This window comes from Dama dama, chromosome 4 (assembly GCF_033118175.1).
Source record: "Dama dama isolate Ldn47 chromosome 4, ASM3311817v1, whole genome shotgun sequence".
NCBI lineage: Eukaryota > Metazoa > Chordata > Mammalia > Artiodactyla > Cervidae > Dama > Dama dama.
Window position 1 is genome coordinate 40,656,594 of NC_083684.1, and position 21,213 is coordinate 40,677,806.

At 54.0% G+C, this 21,213-nt stretch overlaps 2 protein-coding genes across 8 annotated transcripts in view; both read left to right on the top strand.

Annotated features, from left to right (window-relative positions):
• The window catches only part of DUS2 (dihydrouridine synthase 2), a 32,477-nt gene extending 19,067 nt beyond the window's left edge, over nt 1-13,410 (top strand). For 5 of the 6 annotated variants that reach the window (XM_061138772.1, XM_061138777.1, XM_061138773.1 and 2 more), the window contains 10 exons: nt 296-343; nt 2,572-2,637; nt 2,820-2,890; nt 4,856-4,942; nt 6,272-6,440; nt 8,500-8,621; nt 9,818-10,027; nt 11,356-11,443; nt 12,549-12,622; nt 12,858-13,410. In XM_061138772.1, coding sequence (XP_060994755.1) covers nt 296-343; nt 2,572-2,637; nt 2,820-2,890; nt 4,856-4,942; nt 6,272-6,440; nt 8,500-8,621; nt 9,818-10,027; nt 11,356-11,443; nt 12,549-12,622; nt 12,858-13,095 — 1,173 coding nt within the window. In that variant the 3' untranslated portion in view covers nt 13,096-13,410. The remainder of the gene's footprint in view (nt 1-295; nt 344-2,571; nt 2,638-2,819; nt 2,891-4,855; nt 4,943-6,271; nt 6,441-8,499; nt 8,622-9,817; nt 10,028-11,355; nt 11,444-12,548; nt 12,623-12,857) is intronic. The other variant, XM_061138775.1, reaches the window with a different exon arrangement.
• Nucleotides 13,411-19,349: 5,939 nt separating this feature from the next.
• The window catches only part of NFATC3 (nuclear factor of activated T cells 3), a 95,132-nt gene continuing 93,268 nt past the window's right edge, over nt 19,350-21,213 (top strand). For both annotated transcript variants that reach the window (XM_061138787.1, XM_061138788.1), the window contains exon 1: nt 19,350-19,731. In XM_061138787.1, coding sequence (XP_060994770.1) covers nt 19,629-19,731 — 103 coding nt within the window. In that variant the 5' untranslated portion in view covers nt 19,350-19,628. The remainder of the gene's footprint in view (nt 19,732-21,213) is intronic.

Consider the following 21,213-nt stretch of genomic DNA (forward strand, 5'->3'; position numbering starts at 1 on the left):
AAACCCTCGATAGGAAATGGGCAGTGCTGAAAAATGAATTTTTTAGAACCCGTTTCTAGGTAGATCTGCGGGTCTTGCTAAGGGGATCAGAGTGACGCCTTTTAGAATTCGTCAAACTGATCCTTGGTGTTGTGGGCACAGATGCTGCTGCTTTCTTGCTTGCCCAGGAGAAGTGCTGATCACCAGTGGACCTTGGTTTCTGGGAGGCAGGTGTGAGGTGCTGCCAGGTTGCCATCCTACAGGGAGGAGCCGCCCTCCTCCAGCTCTAAGAGCCCCTGTGTGTGCTTTTCCTTAGGGAGGAATGGGAGCTGCCCTGCTGTCAGATCCTGACAAAATCGAGAAGGTAAGTCCTGCCCTTAAGAGGTCTCTTAAGTGTGCCTGTGAGCTAGAGCTGTTGGGAGCACCTTCCCTCCCCTCCCCTCCCCTGAGATTAAGGGAATTACTCACTCCATCAGGGTCTGGAAAGTTTTTAAAAGACTTCCCGGTGATTTTGACATGCAGCCAGGTTCAGGAACCCCTGAGCCATCCTGCAGCAGCCTTGGTGTTCCTGAAAAGCCCAGGGCTAGGGACATGTCAGCCGAGAGCCAAGGGCCCTGAGGTCTCATTTAGAACCACCTCTATATGCCTCTCTTCCTTCTGAGAAGATCATGAGAGCACAGGCCAGCCTACCTGGGGGTTGCAGACATTCTCAGTGGCCACATGTGTCAAGGCATAGGGGATTGGCCTCTCCCAGTGGGTCCCCTGCACACGGACAGAGTCCATCATCAGTATGAGAGCAAGCCAAGCTAGGGCCATACGAGGTAAGCTGAATTAGTCCCCTCTGGTCCCCTTCCTCTGTGATTCTGGTGGCCAGGTTTACAAGCCGTTAGGGTCAGACTGATGTTTGCCACCCAGTGCTATGAGCTGCCAGGGCATGTGGGAGTAACATTTTCTGTCACACCACGTGCACCTTTGACTCTTCTCTGTCAGTTCACCAGCTTTCTCCTTGCTGTTCCTCTAGCTACCTTGATTTCCTTTTCCTCCTCCATCCCCACTTCTGTCTCTGGGCCTTAAGCCCCCCTAATGCCTCCCACGTGCTAACAGCATGGGATGAGGCGCCACTGCTAAGAGGTGCCATTGCCATGTCAGCAGCTCAACCTTGTACATCCCTCCAGCCCCTCTGTCTCTGGGGTCTAGGAAATCCAGCATGTCTGTGAGTTAGGGGCCTTCTCATTTTTCCTGGGTGTGCATAGGCACAGAAAATGACCTCAGACACCTCTTTGCAGGCTGGAGTGTATGTGGACAGTTGTGGGTGTCCACCCTTAGGGGTGGTTTTCTTCCTAACATGTACATACAGGCATTTCTGTTATCCTCTGGCCTCCTGGCTTCTCCCACCTGTGCTGTTTGCTTTGTCTTCACCACCGCCCTTCTTCAGGCACATTGTACGCAAGAGGCAGCAGCATTCCCAGCTCACCTCAGAAGCTCACTTCACTTCTGTCTAACTGTTTTCAAGTGGCACCTGGGCCAGCAGGCCCTGTCTTGCCCATGATCTGTCCTGACAGCCCAGCCTCTTGGTCCAGTGTCTCCTTTACTGGTTCTTGTAATCCAGCTGTCTGCTGCCCCCTCCTGTCTAGAACCAGGCTGGTAACGGCTGCCTGAGTGTCCCCTCTGCTCTGCTAGACAGGGATCCAGTTTCTTGGAAGAGGGCTCTTGGGATCACCTTCCCTCTAGCTTGCCTGGCCCAAAATTTTTGATGAGGGAAGAAGATAAAGATAGTAAGGTCACAGACATGCAGTGTCATCTACCCCTTTCTTGGTCTCTGACTCTTGGTCTGGTCTTGTTACTTCCCTGACACTTTCCTATGTGACTTTCTTGATCTGTGTTTGGAGTCCTTTGCAATTAATGTGCAAAATAAACGCTTTTAAATAGGATGACAATGTTGTCTTTTCCTTTGCCCGTTCCTCTGCTGTATATCTGACTCCCCCAAAAGGGAGGACAGGGCCCAGGACCTTTTCAAGCTCTCCTGTTCCTTCACTTGGCAGACCTTGGCACAGCACTCAGGGAACATGCCTTCAGACAGGAATGGAGCTGTGAGCCATGTGTTCTCAATCAGCGTTAGGCCTCAGAACCATTTTGAGGAGAGAATATGTTGGACAGAGTCTTTTGAAAACACATATTCCTAAGCCCTGCCTCATTCAGGAGAGATGAGGTGGAATCTATGATTCTGCATTTCTTAGGCTCTCCAGGTGATTCTGATGTTTGTCCCAGCAAAGGATCACACTGTGTCCTGCACAGGCATGTATGTAGATCCATCCATACATTCATTCCCTCACGCATTCATTTACCAGATATATTTATACTGCTATGAACCAGGTAAGGGACTGCTGGGGCTGGGGCTCTAGTGGAGAAAAAAGGTGAGCTCCTTCCTTCACAGAGCTTCCATGTAGATGGTGTGCAACAGATGCATTCACATGAACATAAATGTGTCTGTGCCACTGGGCCACACGGGTCTGGAGTGAAATTCGTCAGCACAAGCCGCTGTGGTGATTATTCCGGAAGAGGCAGATGTTCTTGTGTTCTCCCCTGCCATAGATCCTCAGCACTCTTGTGAAAGGGACGCGCAGACCTGTGACCTGTAAGATTCGCATCCTGCCATCGGTAAGGATGATGTGTTACACCTGAAGGTCCATTTTCTCTGGAGATGTTGGTTGAGGGGTGTGAATGATTCTTGAGGGGACGGGTCAGGTTTGGAGGAGTCGGGAGATCTGAGTCCACTTTGGGAGCTGGCAGCTGCTCCCTCTGTGGCTGCAGTAACCACCCTGTGTGGCCCCATCCCTCAGCTGGAAGACACCCTGAGCCTTGTGAAGCGGATAGAGAGGACTGGCATCGCCGCCATTGCGGTTCACGGGAGGTGAGTTGTCCCCTTGCTAGTGACTGACTTGCAGGGAGGTCTTCAGCCATTTTGATGCTTCTTCACCAGACCCCGGGCACCTACCAGCTTTTCTTCTATGTACCCAGCCTAGCTCTGCTCAGCTCTTTGACACCCCCTGAATCTGGAGGGCAGTCTAACCCTTTCTGGGGTTGCATTTTTCTTTGTTTCATTCATTGAGCATCTACTGGGTGGTAGAAACTGCACTGAACTTTAGAGATACAGACACACCAAAGGGAAGGAGAAACGCCCCTGCCCTCAGGATGTGCAAATGCTAGAGATCGAGTGATTTGCTCAAAACTGGGTCATGCAGTCAGGAAGTGGTGGAATTAGAACTCTGCTTCTGAATCTCATTTTCTTTCCACTACGTTCAGCACTAGCTTTTCTCCCGAATGACCCCAGGCAGACCGCTGTTCTTTTATAGGCACTGCCTCTTTTGTCTGCCCTTGTTGGACTACCAGCTGTCACAGGGACTGCTTTAAACAGTCCTTAGGTCTGTAGCGAATGTGTTCTCTGCTGAGAGCTGAGGTGTTGCTGAAGGCTGTCCTTGGTTTCCCAGTAGAACTTGCTCCCTGTGTCCAGGATGTACTTGTGTACCAAATCCCAGGTTGGCAAATGTTGGCTGGAGTGACCTCCCTTCTGAATGATGTTCCTTGTGAGTTCAAGGGTCTTATAGGAACAGCCCATTTCTTGCAGGTGTGTCTATTACAGCGTTTTCAGAGAAGGGAACCCAGAACTTCAATATACAAAAACAGAGCAAAGCAGAGCTGTGTGTGTTGAAGCCAGCAGGGGGAGGTGAAAGGCCACACAAATGTACATACACACCCCTTCCAGAGGCAGCAGGCTCTGGGCTCAGATGCCTGGCTTCAAATCCCAGCTCTGCTGCTGGTTGGCTGTGTGTCCCTGGACAAGTTATTTAACCTTTCTGAGCACTACAGTCCTCATTTGGAAATTAAGATAGTTTCTGTTGTTGCGAAGCTTCTATGAGATTGTGAATATACAGTCTTGGCATAGTGCCTGGCAGATAGTGTTCTCTGAATAAATAAAGCTATTCCTTTTTCCCAGTAGCTGGAAAGACTAGGGAGACAGAATTGGGCAAGTTTAAAGAGGGACTTTCTGGCTATCAAAGCTGTTACGGATGGGTTAGAATTGGGCTGCCAGGGGTATGGGGAGGTGGAGGTGGAGGCTGGATTGATGGGACTTTCTTGGGCCCTGTGGCCCCTGACACTTTGGTTGAGGGGTATAGCAGAGGGACACCATAAACAGGGCCTGGGCAAGGGCTGTTTGGTTGGCCATCTGGTTTGCCCATGAGCACAACTCAGGTTGGGGTTTACCTTAGCATCCCTAAGACTCACTCACTCATACACAGGAACTTCTTGCAGCTGATCTTGGATTCAGGGGCCTTGAGCTGTGGCCCCGCCTCCCCATGACCCTTGGTGACAGCCATGGTCTGTGGCCTGCTCCGTGCCAGGTGCCTCTCCCCAGGATCAGCTGCCCAGCTTGACCTCAGCACAGACAGCTGTGTGGGAGTGTCCTGTCTGAGTGGCAGCAGCTGTTCGCTGTCCCCAGGGAAGGGCAAGATCAGGACAGTAGGGGCAGCATTTTTTTTTGGGGGGGGGCAGCATTTTTAAGGCAGCATCCCTCATCTCTGGCAGAGGCGAGGAGAAGTTGGGGGTGGCCATGTGACCATCCTCATCGGCTCCCGACAGCCACGCCTCGCCTGCGGGTCTCTGAGGGCTGGACTTGGTGTGTACCCGCGCTGCCCCTGCCTCCTGCAGCTGGGGTCAGGGAGAGCCATGCCCTGTAGCCTAGAGCCCTGTCCCTGCTGGCCACATGGCCTTCCTGAGTGCCAGCAGGGAGGACTGTCAGGCCTGACTCACGTCACTGGGGCTCAGTGTGACGCAGCCTTTGGCACTCAGCCCCCAGCCCCATCTCTTTATCTCCAAGGAAGCGAGAGGAGCGGCCCCAGCACCCTGTCAGCTGCGAAGCCATCAAAGCCATCGCTGAAACCCTCTCCATTCCCGTCATAGCCAAGTAAGCCTCCCTTCCTCCTTGTTTGGTCCTTTATGCCTCATTTTACTCAGAGGGATTTGAACTAACAAACAGAAAACGGAATGAGATAGCATCAAAAAATGACCCTCAGGGAAGAGAAGACAAGAGTGTGGCAAAAATGAACTTGGGAACAAGGCTTAGAAGTGTCTGTTGTGTCCCTCGGCCTCTGGTGAGCGGCTGATGTTAAGTATGTGGTAGGCAGAGGTCCAGGGCATTCTGATGGAGGGGTCGAGGTAGGAGCATTTAGGGAGAGAGAGAGCAAGAAAGAGGCTGCCAAAAGGCCCCCAGGGGAAGGTGGCGTCATACCAGGGCTAGGTGTTTAGGGTGTAGGGGGAGGCAATCCATGCCAGAGCGCAGAGAGCCGCAGCTCAGGGGCAGGAGGCAGGTCACAGGCCAAAGCCCAGATCCTGGCAGGTGTCGGGGACCGATGACCAGCCTGCCGGCTCAGCAGCTGGACAGCAGTGTCCTGGTGTCACTGGGGAGCTGGCCTGTGTCAGCCAGTTGGGAGTCCAGCTCAGCCCTGTTCCTGCCCAATGGCAAGTTGGAAACAGAGAGGTTCTAAAACCCTGACGAAAGTCGTGCCTGCCTAGAGGCAGGGAGTGGGAAGCTAAGGCAGGGGTGGTGGGGGGTGGCAACCAGGCCCATTTTGCCCAGGCCAAGGCGGGTTGGTGGTGGCTTGGAGAGGGGAGGAGGCTGCTCAAGACCCTAGATTGTATTGCTATCTGAGGGAGCTCCTCCACCCCTCATCCCACACGCAGTGCTGTCTCTGAGCTGAGGCTGCCACCTGGCTCCTAATGAAACAGACAGAGAGCAGTTTCCAAGCAGCCATGGTATGGCCTGAAGGGAAATTGCAACCACACCAGGCCTCCTTCCTTCCTCTCACGACCGCCCTGCGTCTGTTCCCTTTCTAGGGTTTGACCCAGCCATTAGTGGGCATGTAGGGCCCCTACAGCCTGGGGCTTTTCCTGTCATCCCTGTATCCATGTACAGATACCTGTCCTTCGGACCTGGGCTGGCTTTAGTCACTGTTGAGAATGGGGGGCTGGGGAGGGTAAATGTGCCTGAGTACCTGTGAAGTGCCAGGCACGGTTTGGGCTGCTGTTCTCTATTATCTCACTCAGTGTTCCTGGCCCCGCAGCAGGGTGCATGTTGTGCTCTCCAGTCTCCGAAGCTGTCATAGCTGAAGGGCTTGGCCAAAGCCACATACTTAATAAGCAGCAGATCCAGGAGTTGCCTGTTTCTGACAATGCTGGTACGAGGCTGGGGCTACCCTTCACCAACCCCCCATCCCCACTGGCTGTTGCTTTTCAGTGGCGGATCTCACGACCACATCCAAGGGTATTTGGATATAGAAGACTTCCGACGAGCCACGGCAGCCTCTTCAGTGATGGTGGCCCGGGCGGCCATGTGGAACCCGTCTATCTTCCTCAAGGAGGGTCCACGGCCCTTGGAAGAGGTCATGCAAAAGTACATCAGATATGTACGTCTATACACTTTTTCACAACAAATTTTTCTCTCTATCTGCCTGCTTTCTGCAGAAAGTGCTTTGGGTGAGCCTCCAGCCCCCGGCAGCCCATGTGGTTCCTCTCCTTTTCTTTGTCGTGTTGCGAGGCATTGGGTTTTCCTGGCTGCAGTGCGAAGAGTGGGCTGCCCTACCATCATCCCCTTCTAAAGCCTCCGAGGTGTGGGGGTCATTGCACGGGCCTCTGGATCCAGGATGCTGTCGGGGCCCCTAACCCATGATACCTTTCTCTAATTCCCTGTCACCCCTCTGCCCCCCGTGTGCACAGTGCCAGTGGGTTGGCACTTCAGCAGCCACAGCCAGGAGTAGCCATCATAGCAGCTGTTGCTGAGGGCAGATTCTCTCCATAAAGACATGTCACCTGGCCATCAGTCAGAATCACTTCTCAAGCTCTTCTCTTGCAATTCCCAGAAAGCAAAATAAGCAAAAATGTCGTTTCCAGTTAGGCTACTCTCTGCCTCAGGAAGTAGCCTAACGTTAGCCCTTTCCTTGGGGAATAGCTTTTTCTTCCCACCAGAATGGTGATGGTAGTGCCAGGGCATTTCCTGTAAAGAAGTTTTTTGTCACCTGCCATGTCTCACTGGCGCAGCCCGGACACCCCATGGGACTCTGTGGCCAGCTGTGTGTGTGTGTGTCTGTCGGCAGAGACAGTGAGTGGTCCTCAGACTCCTCATCAGTGAGGGGAGGCTGAGCGGAGAGTGAAGTCCTCACCAGAGAAGACTCCCACCCTCCTCTTCAGTCCCGGAGCCCCCACCCACCTGGGGGGTCAGGAGCTTCTCAGACTCTCGGGCGGCCGTGACCATGCCTGGGCAGTTGTGGCTGCCATGACATGTGGGTATCCTCAGTGCTGAGCGAGCTGGGGGTGGGGGAGGCCCTGAGGCCTATGCCCAGAGCCGGCAGCCTCTGTCCTCAGGCCTCTTCTGCTCATTGCTGCAGCCTTCATCCCCTTGGTCCCAGATGTCCTATCGGCCAGGTGAGTGACCGCCAGGCTCTCTGACAGCCTGGGTCAGCCAGAGGTGAGGGGCTGGGCTCAGCCTAGGTGGGCTGGCTGGTGGCCTGTGGCTGGGATGGCATGGTCAATAGAGCCAAGCTCTCTCACTGGCTGAGTGGTGATGGTATTCTTCCCGCACAGCCCATCCCTTGGCAGCACCTCATGAGGGTGTGTTGGGCCAGAGAAAGGGAGTGGCTTTCCAGCACAGGCAGGGCTGCTTCTGGTCCAGCCAGGTGCCTCTGTCCCAGACAAGCTGAGTCAAGCCCTTGCTGCTGGCCGGGACTTACCCCTGGGTCCCTGCTGTGTCGTGACGCACTGAGGCAAGGCACTGAAGACACAGGCCTAGGTGGAGGGATTAGAAGAGTGTAGGGGGTAGGTGGTGGAGGGGTGGGTTCTGGGGGACTGGGGCACCCTTTGACCCTTGCTCTCCTGCCCTCCCCAGCCAGGCTGACTTCCACTGGGCATCCCCAGGCACTCGACTTGCCTTGTTGAGCCTGCATTTCCCCATCTGAGTACTGGTACCTATTTGTCGAGCTCGTGACACATGTGAACATGCTTGGTCCATGAAGCTGGGTTTTCCCATGTTGGGGGAAGTTGTAGACAGGCTGTTTAAGATGTGGGAGTGGCAGGTGCCCGCCAGGGTTATAAGGAGTAGAGGAATCTCACCCCTGTCCTGGGGCTGGTTCTGCCACACCAGAGCTTGGCTGTTGCCCGCTCCCCGCCATGGAGGATGCTTGGCAGCAGGTCCTCAGTGGTAGCTGATGCGGGAGCAGCTGCCTGCACATCTGGACCTTGGTCAGCCTGTCCGAGGTAGAGTGTTCTCCTGACCGGGGGCCTTGGCTGCAACCCTCAAGCCTTGTGTCACTAACCAGAGGAGTAGATGGCCAAGGTGGAGGTGGCTCTTTTGTGGGGCCTCAGCTCCAGGCCCCCTCAGGCCTCCTTGGAGCCACTGTCCCCGCCGTCAGAGCAGCGCGGGCTCATAGCCTGCCTGGGCAGTAGGGGGACTCACAGTGGTTCTTCTCGCAGGCCGTGCAGTATGACAACCACTACACCAACACCAAATACTGCTTGTGCCAGATGCTGCGAGAACAGCTGGAATCACCCCAGGGAAGGTTACTCCACGCTGCCCAGTCTTCCCAGGAAATTTGGTGAGAGGGGCAACACGGGCTGTTCATCTGTCCATGCAGACATGCCCCAGACCTGACCCTGAGCCATAAACTGACTACCAGGGGACCCTGGGGGTGGATTTGCAGAATGCAGATTGTGGGGTACAGCTTTGCCTCACAGATGGGGGTACTTGCAAAGCTTTAGAACCTACTATCCCTGGACTGATCTCAGCAGCAGAATTTTGGAAACTAGGGCACCAGTTGGATGGAGGAAGGTGAGGGCTGGGCTTGGGAATCCCTGGGGAGGAAGGGGCTTTCCTGGTCACAGATCTGTCACATGCCAGGCCACCAGGATCCAATGGTTAGCAGACTTGGGGTCTTAGAATGGAACCCCCGGCCTGTTCCCACACCTTCACCCCATCTAGAGGCCACCCTTTGGTTCTCCAAATCTGCTGGAGCTCCAACTCAGGTGGTAGACTTTGGGGGCCATGACACCCTGGCCTCATGCCTGTCCCCACAGCTCCCTGACTACCTGTGCTTGTATGGGGCCTCCTACCTAGATGCTCTCTCCCCTGCACGTTCGCTGCTTCTACCCTCCTTCCCCCAGAGAAGGCTTTCTGGACCAGGCTCGCTCTCAGGCAGCCATCTTCATGAATATCTTCCAGTCCTTAAGATGCTCCCAGAGGGAAGAGCCTTGCCAGAACCTTCCTCCTCGCCCTGGGCTTGTGGTGCTCAGTCTGTCCCTCTCCCATGTGGCTTAACCAGCTCGACTTCAGTACCTTGTGAGCTCGGGGACAACTCTCAAGAATTATCACTCTGTTGCTCTGGGTGGTATCTCATTTTAGGTTTGGCCTAACTGTTTGTGGTCAGGGCAGGAAGTGGGGAACCAGTCAGTGGTCAGGCCTCCGTGTCTTCCTCCCACGGGCCCACATGAGAATGAGGTTGTGCATACCCCCCAGCGCTTGGTCTGTGTAGCTCACCTCACTCACTGCCGGCTGGGGACACCTGCCTATGTGCTCCTCCTTGGAAGAAAGGCTGTGGTGATGTTTGGAACCTTTTCCACCCAGCCCAGCCTGCTCTCCGGTGCTCACGCTTAGGGGGCACCTGCTCCATTCTCCATTTGCTAGTTCAGGCTGATCTCAGGGATGTGTAGGAAGCACCTTCCAATGGCTTAACCCTGGTAGTGTTCCGGTGCATGTAGGGGACATTTCTCAGTGGCGGGCCCTGGGTTTTTGCAGCAGTTTCCTGCGTGCCGGCTGCACTAAGGGGCTTGCTCTACTCTTCTCATCCCTTCAAAGTGAGGCCTTTGGCCTTGGTGCCTTCTATGAGGAGACCACACGAGAGCTGGATGCCCGACGGGCCAAACTTCTGGCCAGGAGCCCAGAGGAAGCAGAGGGACCAGTTGAAGACACTTCTGGTATCATTAAGATGGCCATCAAGTTTGACCGGTAGGTCTCCAGCTTGGCTTCAGCGTGGGCCAGGGCCAGTCCTCAGGTCTGACTGGGCCAGCAAGCTGGCTGGTTAATGCCAAGCCATGGGACCACAGGCCTCCTTTATTTTGGATGCTTGTTCTCAGTTTTCAGCAACCCAAAGAAGGCACTTTGGAGAAGACAGTCCCTGAAAGCCCAGGCAGTGCTGTCAGGGTGTGCATGCTGTTCCAAGGGTGACTAAACTATACCTTTTTCCTGACCCGTCCCCTCCCACAACTCAATCTGGGGAGACTCGTCCCCTTCTGTTACTGAAAATATGTGTTTTCTCCCTGAAAAAGTAGTGAAAGTATTAGTCGCTCAGTCATGTCTGACTCTTTGTGACCCCATCGACTGTAGCCCGCCAAGCTCCTCTGTCCACGGAATTCTCCAAGAATACTAGAGTGGGTTGCCGTTTCCTTCTCCAGGGGATCTTCCTGACCCAGGGATTGAACCCAGGTCTCCCGCATTGCAAGCAGATTCTTTACCATTTGAGTCACCAGGGAAGCCCCGGTTTTTACCTTGGCCCTCAGGAATTAACTGCCCATAAGAAGCTCCAAAAGAGCCGCAGGCCCTGAGCCCTTATCTAGCTGAGCAGTCCACCCCTCACTGCCCCCTGTTAGGCCTGTGGTGCTGTCTCTATGCAGAAGTAGCCTCAGGCCAATTATTGCCTCAGCCAGTGACTCAGCTTCAAATGGGGCCCTGGCCCTTATCCTCTGTGATCTAGGATCTGAGCCTTTCTTGGGTCCCCAGACCCAGATAAGGAGTCAGTCTTGTCTGACAGAGACTTGGGAGGCGGGATGTGGGCTCAACTGTTGGACAGTCATACCCTGGAAGAGCTCCTGGTGGGAAGTTGGAATATGGTGCTTCCGTCCCTGTCACCACCTGGCTCTGGAGCTCGAGTCCACTGTGCCCACTGACACTCAGGGTACATAATCGGGGTGAAGCTAGAGCCTGAGACCATTATGTGGCAACCCTGCTCCCTACTCCTACCCACTCCCTCCTGAGGTTGTCTTGAGAGGCAAACGGTACCTCCCTTCTTGGCTGCTGAAGGCTGTTTTCCAGGCTGGAGCGCACTTCCCATCCTGATTCCCCAAGCAGCTGAAGCCCGTCTTCCCTTCAGGTAGAATGCAGGCCCCGAGCTGCAGGTGGGACAGAAGCGGGAGATTCAGGGACTCGGAGCAGGTGTCCTGAGGAAGCAGTCTGTGGTCTCAGTTCCTGCAGCTCCTCCAGGCACTGAGTCAGGCCCCTGCTGAGGAATGCAGTGCTAATGGTCGTTGGGCCCTGACCCCTTCCCCGCCTCTCCCCAGGCGAGCATATTCACCCCAGATCACCCCCAAGATGTGCCTGCTGGAGTGGTGCCGGAGGGAGAAGCTGGCACAGCCGGTGTATGAAACGGTGAGTTCCTGGCTGTATCCTGCCCTCGTCCAGCCCACGCACTCCCGCTGCCACTGTGGCCCCCAGCCCGCCCATAGCTCCACCTGGACTCCAGACCGCTTGACTGGAGTCTGGTGTTGCCTTCTGTGGGCTGGTTGCCACTAGCTCCTTCCTGGTGACAGTGAGCCTGCTGTCTAGTTCTGGACGCTTTCATAAAACTGAACTAGAGACTTAAGTAAGTACTGCTTGGGCCAGTTCCTTCTGGTGGCATTGCCTGGGCAGGGGTCTCATCTCTGGAAAGGGCTGACTGGCTTAGGAAGGATGATCCAACCTAAAAGTTAGACTGACGGGTTTTTGGACCAGGCCTCAGCCAGTGGGGCACAGAATTGGGCCCCCCACATCTGGGCTCCTCAGTGGAAACTTTGAGGTAGTCTTGCTTCACTTCCGTTGGTTCCCATGGCCGTGCCTGTTTAGGTTGCTCTGTCTCTTCTGAACTGGCCTGTGGACCTCCAAGCTTGTATCTTCTGGGCCTGGTGTCCCCCTCTGCCAGAGTGACTCTTCCAAAATGAATCTGACTCTGTCTCCCTTGCTCCCATCCTCATCAGCTCCCCAGCACCTTTGGGATCCAGCCCTCCCACCTCAGCACAGAGCACGAGCCCCGCACATGTCTTTCCACTTCAGGTCCCACCCACTCAGCTCCCCACCCACCACTCATCCTGGTTGCCTTGCCTGATGTACTTTCTGTGCTCCTGTCCTTGTCCCCTTTCACCCCTTTGCCATCCGGTGAGCTCCTCCTCCCTGAGGGGACCTGGCCCATCCAGATGTCAGCGGGAGGACGCTCCACAGTCACGCCCAGCTGAGGGCTGTGATGGCCTTTCACTTAGGTCCATGACAGAACTCCTGACACACTGGGATGTCGCTGACTGTATTATTTGCCTTTCTTCTCTGGAAGAGGCATACAGGCCCTTCAGGGGAGGAGCATGTGATAGAGGTAGGCTTTGTGTGACTTAGGTGAAAGTACTTCCATTTCTCTGCCTTAGTCGTGACCCTGGCAGGTAGGCCTCCAGGGCTTGGCCTTCTGGCTCTCATGTAGCTGTCCCTGTTTCCTTTGCTCTCTCTCTACCAGGTCCAGCGCCCTCTGGATCGCCTCTTCTGTTCTGTTGTCACTGTTGCTGAACAAAAGTACCAGTCTACCTTGTGGTGAGTTTTCTCATCAGTGGGCATGAGGCTTGGCGGCAGGGCCTGATCCTCGCATTGGCCTGGGAGGGTTAGGGGGGCCAGTATACCTAGATAGTGGTATCCCTGGGTGATGACGCCTTCCCCAGGTTTGTCAGAATTTCTGCCAAGGGTGTATAGAGTCAAGCCTCTCAGCCTCTCAACCTGTAACCAGTCTGCCTATCTCCCTGCCTTATTGCCCCATACCTCATCTACCCAGGGACAAGTCCAAGAAACTGGCGGAACAGGCTGCAGCCATCGTCTGTCTGCGGAGCCAGGGCCTCCCAGAGGGTCGGCTGGGTGAGGAGAGCCCCTCCTTGCACAAGCGCAAGCGGGAGGCCCTTGACCAAGACCCTGGGGATCCCAGAACTCAGGAGCCAGCCATGCCTGGGGAGCTGTGCAAGAAGCCTTTTGTAGCCTTGGCAAGTGGTCAAGAGAGCCCCCTGGAAGGCTGGTAACCACTGTCCCTCCCTGGTCAGCCTCTCCCTGGGCCTGGCCCTAGGATGGCTGTGGGTGCAGAGCATCAGCCAGATGCCATTGGACAATTTTCTGCCCCTGCTGGACAGGAATTGAGAGGTTCTGGCTTGGGCCAGCAGCCTGGAGCACGGGCCAAGGGGTGCCCAGAGTGTCCCATCTCCCTCAGTGGGTCTGAGCAGCGGAGCTAAGTTCCCAGCGACCTCAGTATTTCCTTTGAAAACAGGAGCTCTCAGGTGGCACCTCCCCAACCTGACATTGGTACAGTGCAATAAAGACACCCATCACCCTTACCACCAGCTGGCTGCTTCAGCCTGGCTCTTTACCCATGGATGGATGTCTTGGCATTAGTCTGCTTCCAGCCTCTGGGCAGAACTGGGGCTTCCTGAAGCATTTCTCCTACCCATCCTAGATAGAGGTGGGGGATGGGGTATCACCTTTAATACTCACTGGACTCCTGGACTCAAGTTGAGCCAGGAAAGCCCAAGAAGCCCATTCTGCAGATGCTAAACCTGAGGCACTGGCCATCAGTTGACTTTCCTGATGAGAGATGATATGGAATCCGGGGGAACTGTTAGGGTATCTGGTACCCTAGTAAGGGACCAGGTCAGGTGAGTGGTGGGGTGGGGGGCGCTCAGTCTGACCCACCCCACCTAGCTGGAGTTCAGACCTCTGCCGGCTCTGGGCAGAGGACACTAGAGACTGCTGATGACAGCCATTTGGGGCCCTTGTGATTGCCCGCCCACGCCACTGCTCCCCTGCCTTCTGCCCCCACCGTCCCATCCCATTGGGCCGGAAGGAAGTGGCAGATTCTCTTTAATTTCCTCCTGGCAGTGAGAAGCAAACAAACGGCTACCGCATCTTGTGGGGCCTCCCCCACTTAACTGGGAGGGGCCTTCTGACCAAAGGTCTCTGCCCAGCACCGCCCCCGCTTCCTCCGCTGTAAACACGCGGCTTCTCCTCCTCCTTTCAGAGCTCTGTGTGGAGGGGGGATTCCCCTCTGGGTCAAGGCCTTGTTCCTCTCATCTCCAGTCTGTACTCCTGGCTCTGAGGACCTGAGTCAAGGGTTGGGCGGGTGAGGCCCCTGCCTCAATCCTGGAGCGGCCCCTCCCTGCACCCACACTTGCTCTTCTGTTTGCAGATAAGGATACCACAAAACCAGGGCCTCCAGGAGCCCATCACTCTTTGACCTTGGGCGAGTCACTTCTAGTCCTTGCTGAGCCCAAGAGCCCTTCTCTGAGTGGGATCAGCTCTTCTACTGCCTGAGGCCAGCGGATAAATAGTCTCACCTGGGCACTGTGCAGCTAATGGGGTCACTCTGTGGTGAGGCTGCCCTAACTTCCCGGGCCAGAGACTCCAGAGAAGGGGCCCCACCCAGGAGACAGACTGAGGCTTGGTTCAGTCTCAGTCATCCAACTTTAGGCATAATTTCTGATTTTTCTTACAAAAAACATATTCAGTCAAAATGCCCCCTTTGCTTTTCCTCATACCCAACTGGAACAGCACAGACAGGTCCCAGTGGATCGACCCTCCAGGCATCCTGAACTTGTCAGAGCTTGTGGGAGGACCCTGGTGGGCCAGGTACCAAGTCCAGAGATCCACCTACCTGGTGGGGTTGGGCTCTGTCCTCAGACCTCTTCTTCCATCAGTGTGGTTTTCCTGGGGGGTGGGGGGTGGGGTGGGGCTCTGCTCTAGAGTAGTCAGGTCTGTTTCTGGGCTATGGGCAAGGAAAGGCAGGGGTAGAGGTCAGTTGCTGAGATAGAGGTTAGAGTGTGGGGACTTTCAGGGGCCAGGAAAAGTATTGGGGAGAGGGTGTGCCACAGGGGAGCAAGTATGGGGGCCTAGTGTGTGTTCGTTGACCGAGGATGTCTAGCAGAATTCTGTTTGTATATGTTGGCCCTCAAATGGTCTCACTGTAGCACTCCTCAGTGATGCCTGCCCTTAACCTCAGAGAGGCGTAAGACCTGAGACCAACTGGGAGGGCCCAGTCAGATCTGAAAGCTGCACCCACTGTGCTCACCATGCTCACCTTAAACTCAGGCCACTTAGATACCCAACCCCCTCTCTAATCTAGTGGGCACCACACTTATCCATCCATTCCAGCCACCTTGATTGAGGACTTCCTCTTTTTTTTTTTTTTGATGATCAAATATTTAATAACTGAGGACAATAATAGAAGGTTCGAGGACTTCCTCTTAACGCATCATATTTTGGGGACACTTTTTTTTTTTTAAGATTTTTTTTCGATGTGGACCATTTTTTTTTTTTTTTTTTTTGATGTGGACCATTTTTAAAGTCTTTATTGAATTTGTTACAGCATTGTTTCTGTTTGTTTGTTATTTTATAATTCTTTTTTTTTGGCATGAGGCATGTGGGATCTTAGCCCCCTGATCAAGGATCTAACTCGAACCCCTGGCACTGGAAGGTGAAATCTTAACCATTGGACCACTAGGGAAGTCCCACACATGGTTTTAATATGAGCACGAGAAGAAGAGGGGGGCAGGTCTTCTGAAGGCTACAGCAAACAGACTGGACTGGATGCAGTGATGGGTGGGGAATCTCTTGCCCCTGCCGTTCTGCACACTCAGTCCTTCCAGGTGTCACTCCCGCTCAGAAACTCCTCCAGGGCTGTCCACTGCCCTCTGGATTAAGTCCAAACTCCACAGCCTAGTGCTTGAGGACAAAGTGCTGACCCTGTCTTCCCAGCACCCTGTGCTGACTTCAGCAAGTAACTTTTCTTGATTGTAGTTGGTTGGTCATATCCCCTCGGCCAGATTGGGAGCTGCTCAAGGGCAGTCCTTGTGCCCCTCTGGCCAGCCTGGGCGTGGGGGTGGGGAGCAGGCACAGAGGAAAAGTCAAACAAGAGCTTGTGGTGGGGGTGGGAGGTGGGGAATGTGTGCCATGGAGAGGAAGAACTTTTCTAAACTCTGACTTTTCTCCAAGGCTCCTGTTGTCCCTAATGTGGAACAAGGTGAGCTGGACTGAGCTAAGCTGTATCGTCACTCAGAGGCCACAGGAGAGCCTTCAATGATGAGGGCTCCGGGCCAAGCATGTGGCAGCTGACAAAAGGGATGGTTTCCCTCTCATCTCAGGCCCTGACTGGTATACACACAGGAGGGAGAAGGGACCCACACTATCCCTGTCCATGAACCTGGCCCAGTCTGGGGTTCTGTCTATTGCACTGGGTCCCTGGGCCTCCTGGTTGCACAGTGCTCTCAGGAGGCTGGAGGTGGGTCAGATGGCCGCCTGCCATCTAAAAGAGCTTTGGGAGCTGACCTGAGTCCTGGCCCTGGGTAAGGAAAAGGGGTAGAGAGAATTTGTGTATTTTTTTTTTTTTTTAGAATTTGTGTATTGATGTGTGTTGATTCTTCACAGCCTGCAGGGCTCCCAGTCATTGATGCCTTTCTTCCAAAGGTGCTAACACTCTTCCTGCAGTTGATGCTCACTTCTGCCCCAGCCCTCATCACACCCCAGGTTAGGGTTCTCAGTCTCCTTCATAGTAGAAACCTTCCCCAAGACATGAGCCCTTTTAAGTGTTCTCCAGGTGCACAGTGGCTGGGAACACATGCATCGCTGAACATTTGATGAATGGGTGAATTTCTGCAACTGTCTATAGCTTTTCTGGTCCCTGCCCAGTGGTGGGGCTGGCGGGCCCATGATCTCCCTCCTGTCTTCTCCGTGGCCTGACCAGCTGAGCCCCTGGTTCAGATAAAGTCATGTGTGGAGGGCAGAGGGGTTAGATAAAGGTTCATTTTCTCCATCTAGATGATAACCTGGGAGGTACTGATGTATGTGTGTGTGTGGGAGGGGGGCGGTAGGGGTGACACATCCTGAGATTACATCATTTTATGATGAGGAAGAGGTGAGCTGGCTAAACTTTTGGGGCCTTTTGGTGTACTAAGGGTCGTATTACATGTAATACTAATTGGCAGACCAAACATCTGCTTGGGGCAGAAGGCTGCAGTTAGTGTGATGTCTGGACTCTAAATTCCATACTTAGGCCCTCAAGGTTGGAGTTCCTCTGAAGGCAGGACTGCTTATTGGAAGGCTCTTTTACCCACTTAATGCTATTTGTTCCCTCTCCTTGACTACGGTTGTCTTCTGCCTTGAATCTTTCCCTCCCCCACTCCAAGTCAGAGATTCATTCAGGATTCTGAAATGGAAATCTGCTCTAAACCCTTTCGTGGTTCCCTCGTGCACTCAGGATAAAGTCCAGAAAGCTCACAGTGGCATGCACCACTCTTCCCCATTCATCGGGCCTTATTTTTGGCTTTTATTCACTGCATGTACTCTCTGGTTTCCAAGTCTTTGGAAATCTGTACTCTGCCTGGAACCATCTTGCCCATCTCTCCAGTTCCTACTTAGCCTTGCATCCAGGGTGATTATGAGTTTCCTCTCAGTTCTTGGCACAGCCATAATCTCTTTGCACAGTGATTATTAGATTTGCTGGCCTCTCCCTGATGCCTGAAGGGAGATTAATTTATCTCTGCCTCCCCAGGTCCAGCACAGGTATGAGTACAGAGCATAGGGCAGGAAAAGTTTTCTGACCTCAGGGATGAACCAATCCAAGATAGACATCTCACTGGTCTGGAAGTGCTCTGTTTTGCTGACCCTAGACTTAGTGGGCTTTCCCTAGGATTCCCTAGTAGCTCACGTTGTCAGTCCACATACTGAGGCATTTCTTAAGGGTGCTCCCCCTTGCCCTCTTCAGTTCAGTTCAGTTCAGTCACTCGTGCCTGACTCTTTGTGACCCAATGGACTGCAACACCCCAGGCTTCCCTGTCCATCACCAGCTCCCGGAGCGTCCTCAAACTCATGTCCATCTAGTCGGTGATGCCATCCAACTATCTCATCCTCTGTCATCCCCATCTTCCGCCTTCCAGTCTTTTCCAGTGAGTCAGTTCTTCGCATCAAGTGGCCAAAGTATTGGAGCTTCAGCTTCAGTCCTTCCAATGAATATTCAGAACTGATTTCCTTTAGGGTTGACTGGTTTGATCTCCTTCCAGTCCAAGGGATTCTCAAGTCTCTAGCCAGGGATTTTTTTTGTGGACAGTGTAGAATATAGCTGGGCTCTTGCACCTGCCTGAGACCCTAGTTCAGGCAACACACTTCCAGGGATGCTATGCCCTTCAGGGCCTGGAACTAGGAGAGTTGGTCACTGTCACCTCTCCCAGATCTTGGTTCACCCTGTGCCTTGCAGGAGTCCTAAGTAAACAAGCCAGGCTCAGCGTCCCTGGGCACAGCCTCCACCCCAGGCTCCAGGAGGAGGCATGTTAGCTTGTCTCGGGGGAAGACTGGCCCCCTGGGGAGGGGCCGAGAGTTTGAAAACTGTTGATACAGTGTCACTTCCTTCCCACTAACAGCCACTCAGTTTGGGTGGTACAGTTTCTTCCGCTTTAATGGATGTGCATCGGGATGCAGAGGTCACAGAGCCCTTACAGTGGCGTGAGTTCACGATGGGCTTTCCCGTTCAGTTAGCCTGACTTACAGCAGGGGACAGACCCTGCTCCTAGGACTTTGCCAAGGTCTCGAATGCGCCGGCTGTCCTCGAGAAAGCAGCTGCTAGGCGGGCTGGCGGGGGTAGACAAAGGCTCAGTCGGCGAAGCGCGGGCTCCGCCCCGCAGGGGTGGGTCTGCAGCGACGGGTAACAGGCTTGAGGACCGTCGCGCAACCCAGGTCTTCTCCCGCTCCGCTCTAGCTTAGCTGGAAGCCCAACCCAGTCCCCGCCCTCTGGAGACTCCGCCATTAAGGTTGGGGTGAAGAGATGAGGGTGTGAGTGATAGCCACATAATCCTCCCGAGCGCTGTTACCTTCCCCAAACTCAGCGAGCAGAAGTAACTCTGCGGCCGCCAGTCACCGCGCCCTTAACGCCAAGGCTCTGAGCGCCCCTTCCCCAGCTAGCGGTCCACCCAAGAAGGAAGAGGATCTCTGATTGGCCGGTAGTGGGCCCCTCAATCTAATTAGAGGGCTACGGACCGACCCCGCGCTCTGGTACCGGGTCCAGGTTTAGGAGGGGATGAAGTGGAGGCCAAACTACAACTCCCAAGAGGTAGCAGGGCTACCCGACCCTCCATGATCACATGGCTTCCTTCTCCAGGAGAGGGAGTCACGCGGTAGGCCGGTTGAGAGGGCGGGGCCGTCGGGCTAGCCCGCGGCGCCAGTGGCCTATGGGCTGCCGGGTCAGGCGGGCGCGCGGTAGTGGGCGGGGCCTGGCGCGCGTTGCGGCGCGGGAGCGCGCCGGTGGCAGCGGCTGTTGGGGGGCGGGGAATATCGTCTAAGGCGACCGTGGCAGCTTGGGCACCGACGACTGCCAGTGGCGGCGGCTCGTGGTGCGGCTCGGCGCGCGGCCAGTTTTCGAGTTCGGAACGGAACGCTCGGAGTCGCGGTCCCCGCCCGGAAAGTTTGCTGCGGAGCCGCGAACTCCTGGCCGGCGCGGCCCGGCATGAAGCGGCGCTGAAGAGCCGCCGCCGCCGCCGCAGCCGCCTGAGGAGGAGCCGCAGCACCCCGGGCCACGCCGATGACTACTGCAAACTGTGGCGCCCACGACGAGCTCGACTTTAAACTCGTCTTTGGCGAGGACGGGGCGCCGGCGCCGCCGCCCCCGGGCTCGCGGCCTGCAGGTGGGTGCCGGGCGGGGCGGGAATGAGGAGCGTCAGCTTTTCTCGCTCGCACGAGCTCTCCCCCTCCCTGGTCCCTCGGTCGTCCCGAGTCTGGTAACGTCGTGTGTGTGTGTGGGTGTGTGTGGTGAGTAAAGAGCGGATTTAAACCGCTGAGGAGGCATGTGAGTCGCAGAGACTTGGAAGTGCCTGCGGTCTTGGCTGGAAGCAAACTAGTGGGGACCTGGACTCCGGGGGTTTGGAGGCCGAGGGTCGGGGCCGCTGCCCAGGTGGCGTTTGGTTGTCGCTGCTTTGCCAGCGTGGTGTGAAGGGAATGTCCCTGTGAAGTGTAAGGAGGCTTGGTTTTTCATCTATTCTAGGTGTTAAAAACAATCTCCATTTGAAAGATGCGCATTCTGGAAGTGCAGGAGCTCTCTAAAATTCGTGCACATGTCTATTTAAATATACTTCGCTACGAGAGTAATGCTGTAGTGTTAAATTTCCACTTGTGCAAGTTAATGGCTCACATTTAATTAGAAGTGTAACTATAACGGGACTTTTCTGAAAAATAGATTTCTATTTTTTCTGCAGCAAAGTGTTTCGGAACATTTTAAAAAGTGGGGTGCCTTGTCCGAAATTCTCCTAGAAAGTTCTGGAAGTCAGCTTTTATTTTCAGAAAAAGCTCACCTCGGAAGATGTTTTGAAGGAGATCCTGTATTGAGTTTAAAGGAGATCGTGAAAGGCTGAGCACCATAATGCTTGGAGGTCAGACCAATCAGGAAATAGAAACAGGATGGCTGGGGACTTAGAACTCTCCTGTGACCTGGTTTGGAATACTGTGGTTCATTAAGTTCAGTTTCCCTATTACTTATGCAAGCGAACTTCAAAAGGGAAATGGATAAGACTAATCCCCCTTTATTCTTTCCGGGTGTTAGGTGAATTACTTCATGTTCATATTGATGTTCAACAGACTGCTCTGTAGGCTTGCACTGAAAAACATATCAGAACGTATTATATAAAAATTCTCTGCGAAGTATTTGTACTGTATTATCAGTTCTATTAGCTTTTTAAATGTTAGATGTCTTTTTCAATCCCATTGACATCGTTTGAGCACCTGTTATGCTCAGGGTGGTGGTTGGTAGTGTTATGATGGGCGCAGAAAGAATTGAGAGGCCCCTCAAGGAACTTGGGAAATGGGATGGAGGCACGTAACCCAAATAACTGTGCTACTAGGCTGACTGAATGGTGTTGCAGCTTATGGTAGAGATAGAAACGGGAAAAGTGGCTTTTGTGGAGAGGGTTGCATTGAATTGTACTTAGGTTACTGGGATTTAACAAAAAAAAACATCGTTTGAATGAGTATTTTTATTATAAAGAAGATAAACAGTTGATGATGTCAGCAAACTTTTATTGGACACAAACTTGATTGAGAACATTATATACCAACCAGATGATCCATAAAGATGTTAGCCAAACATGTAATAAAGAAGAATCATCATGTAGTTG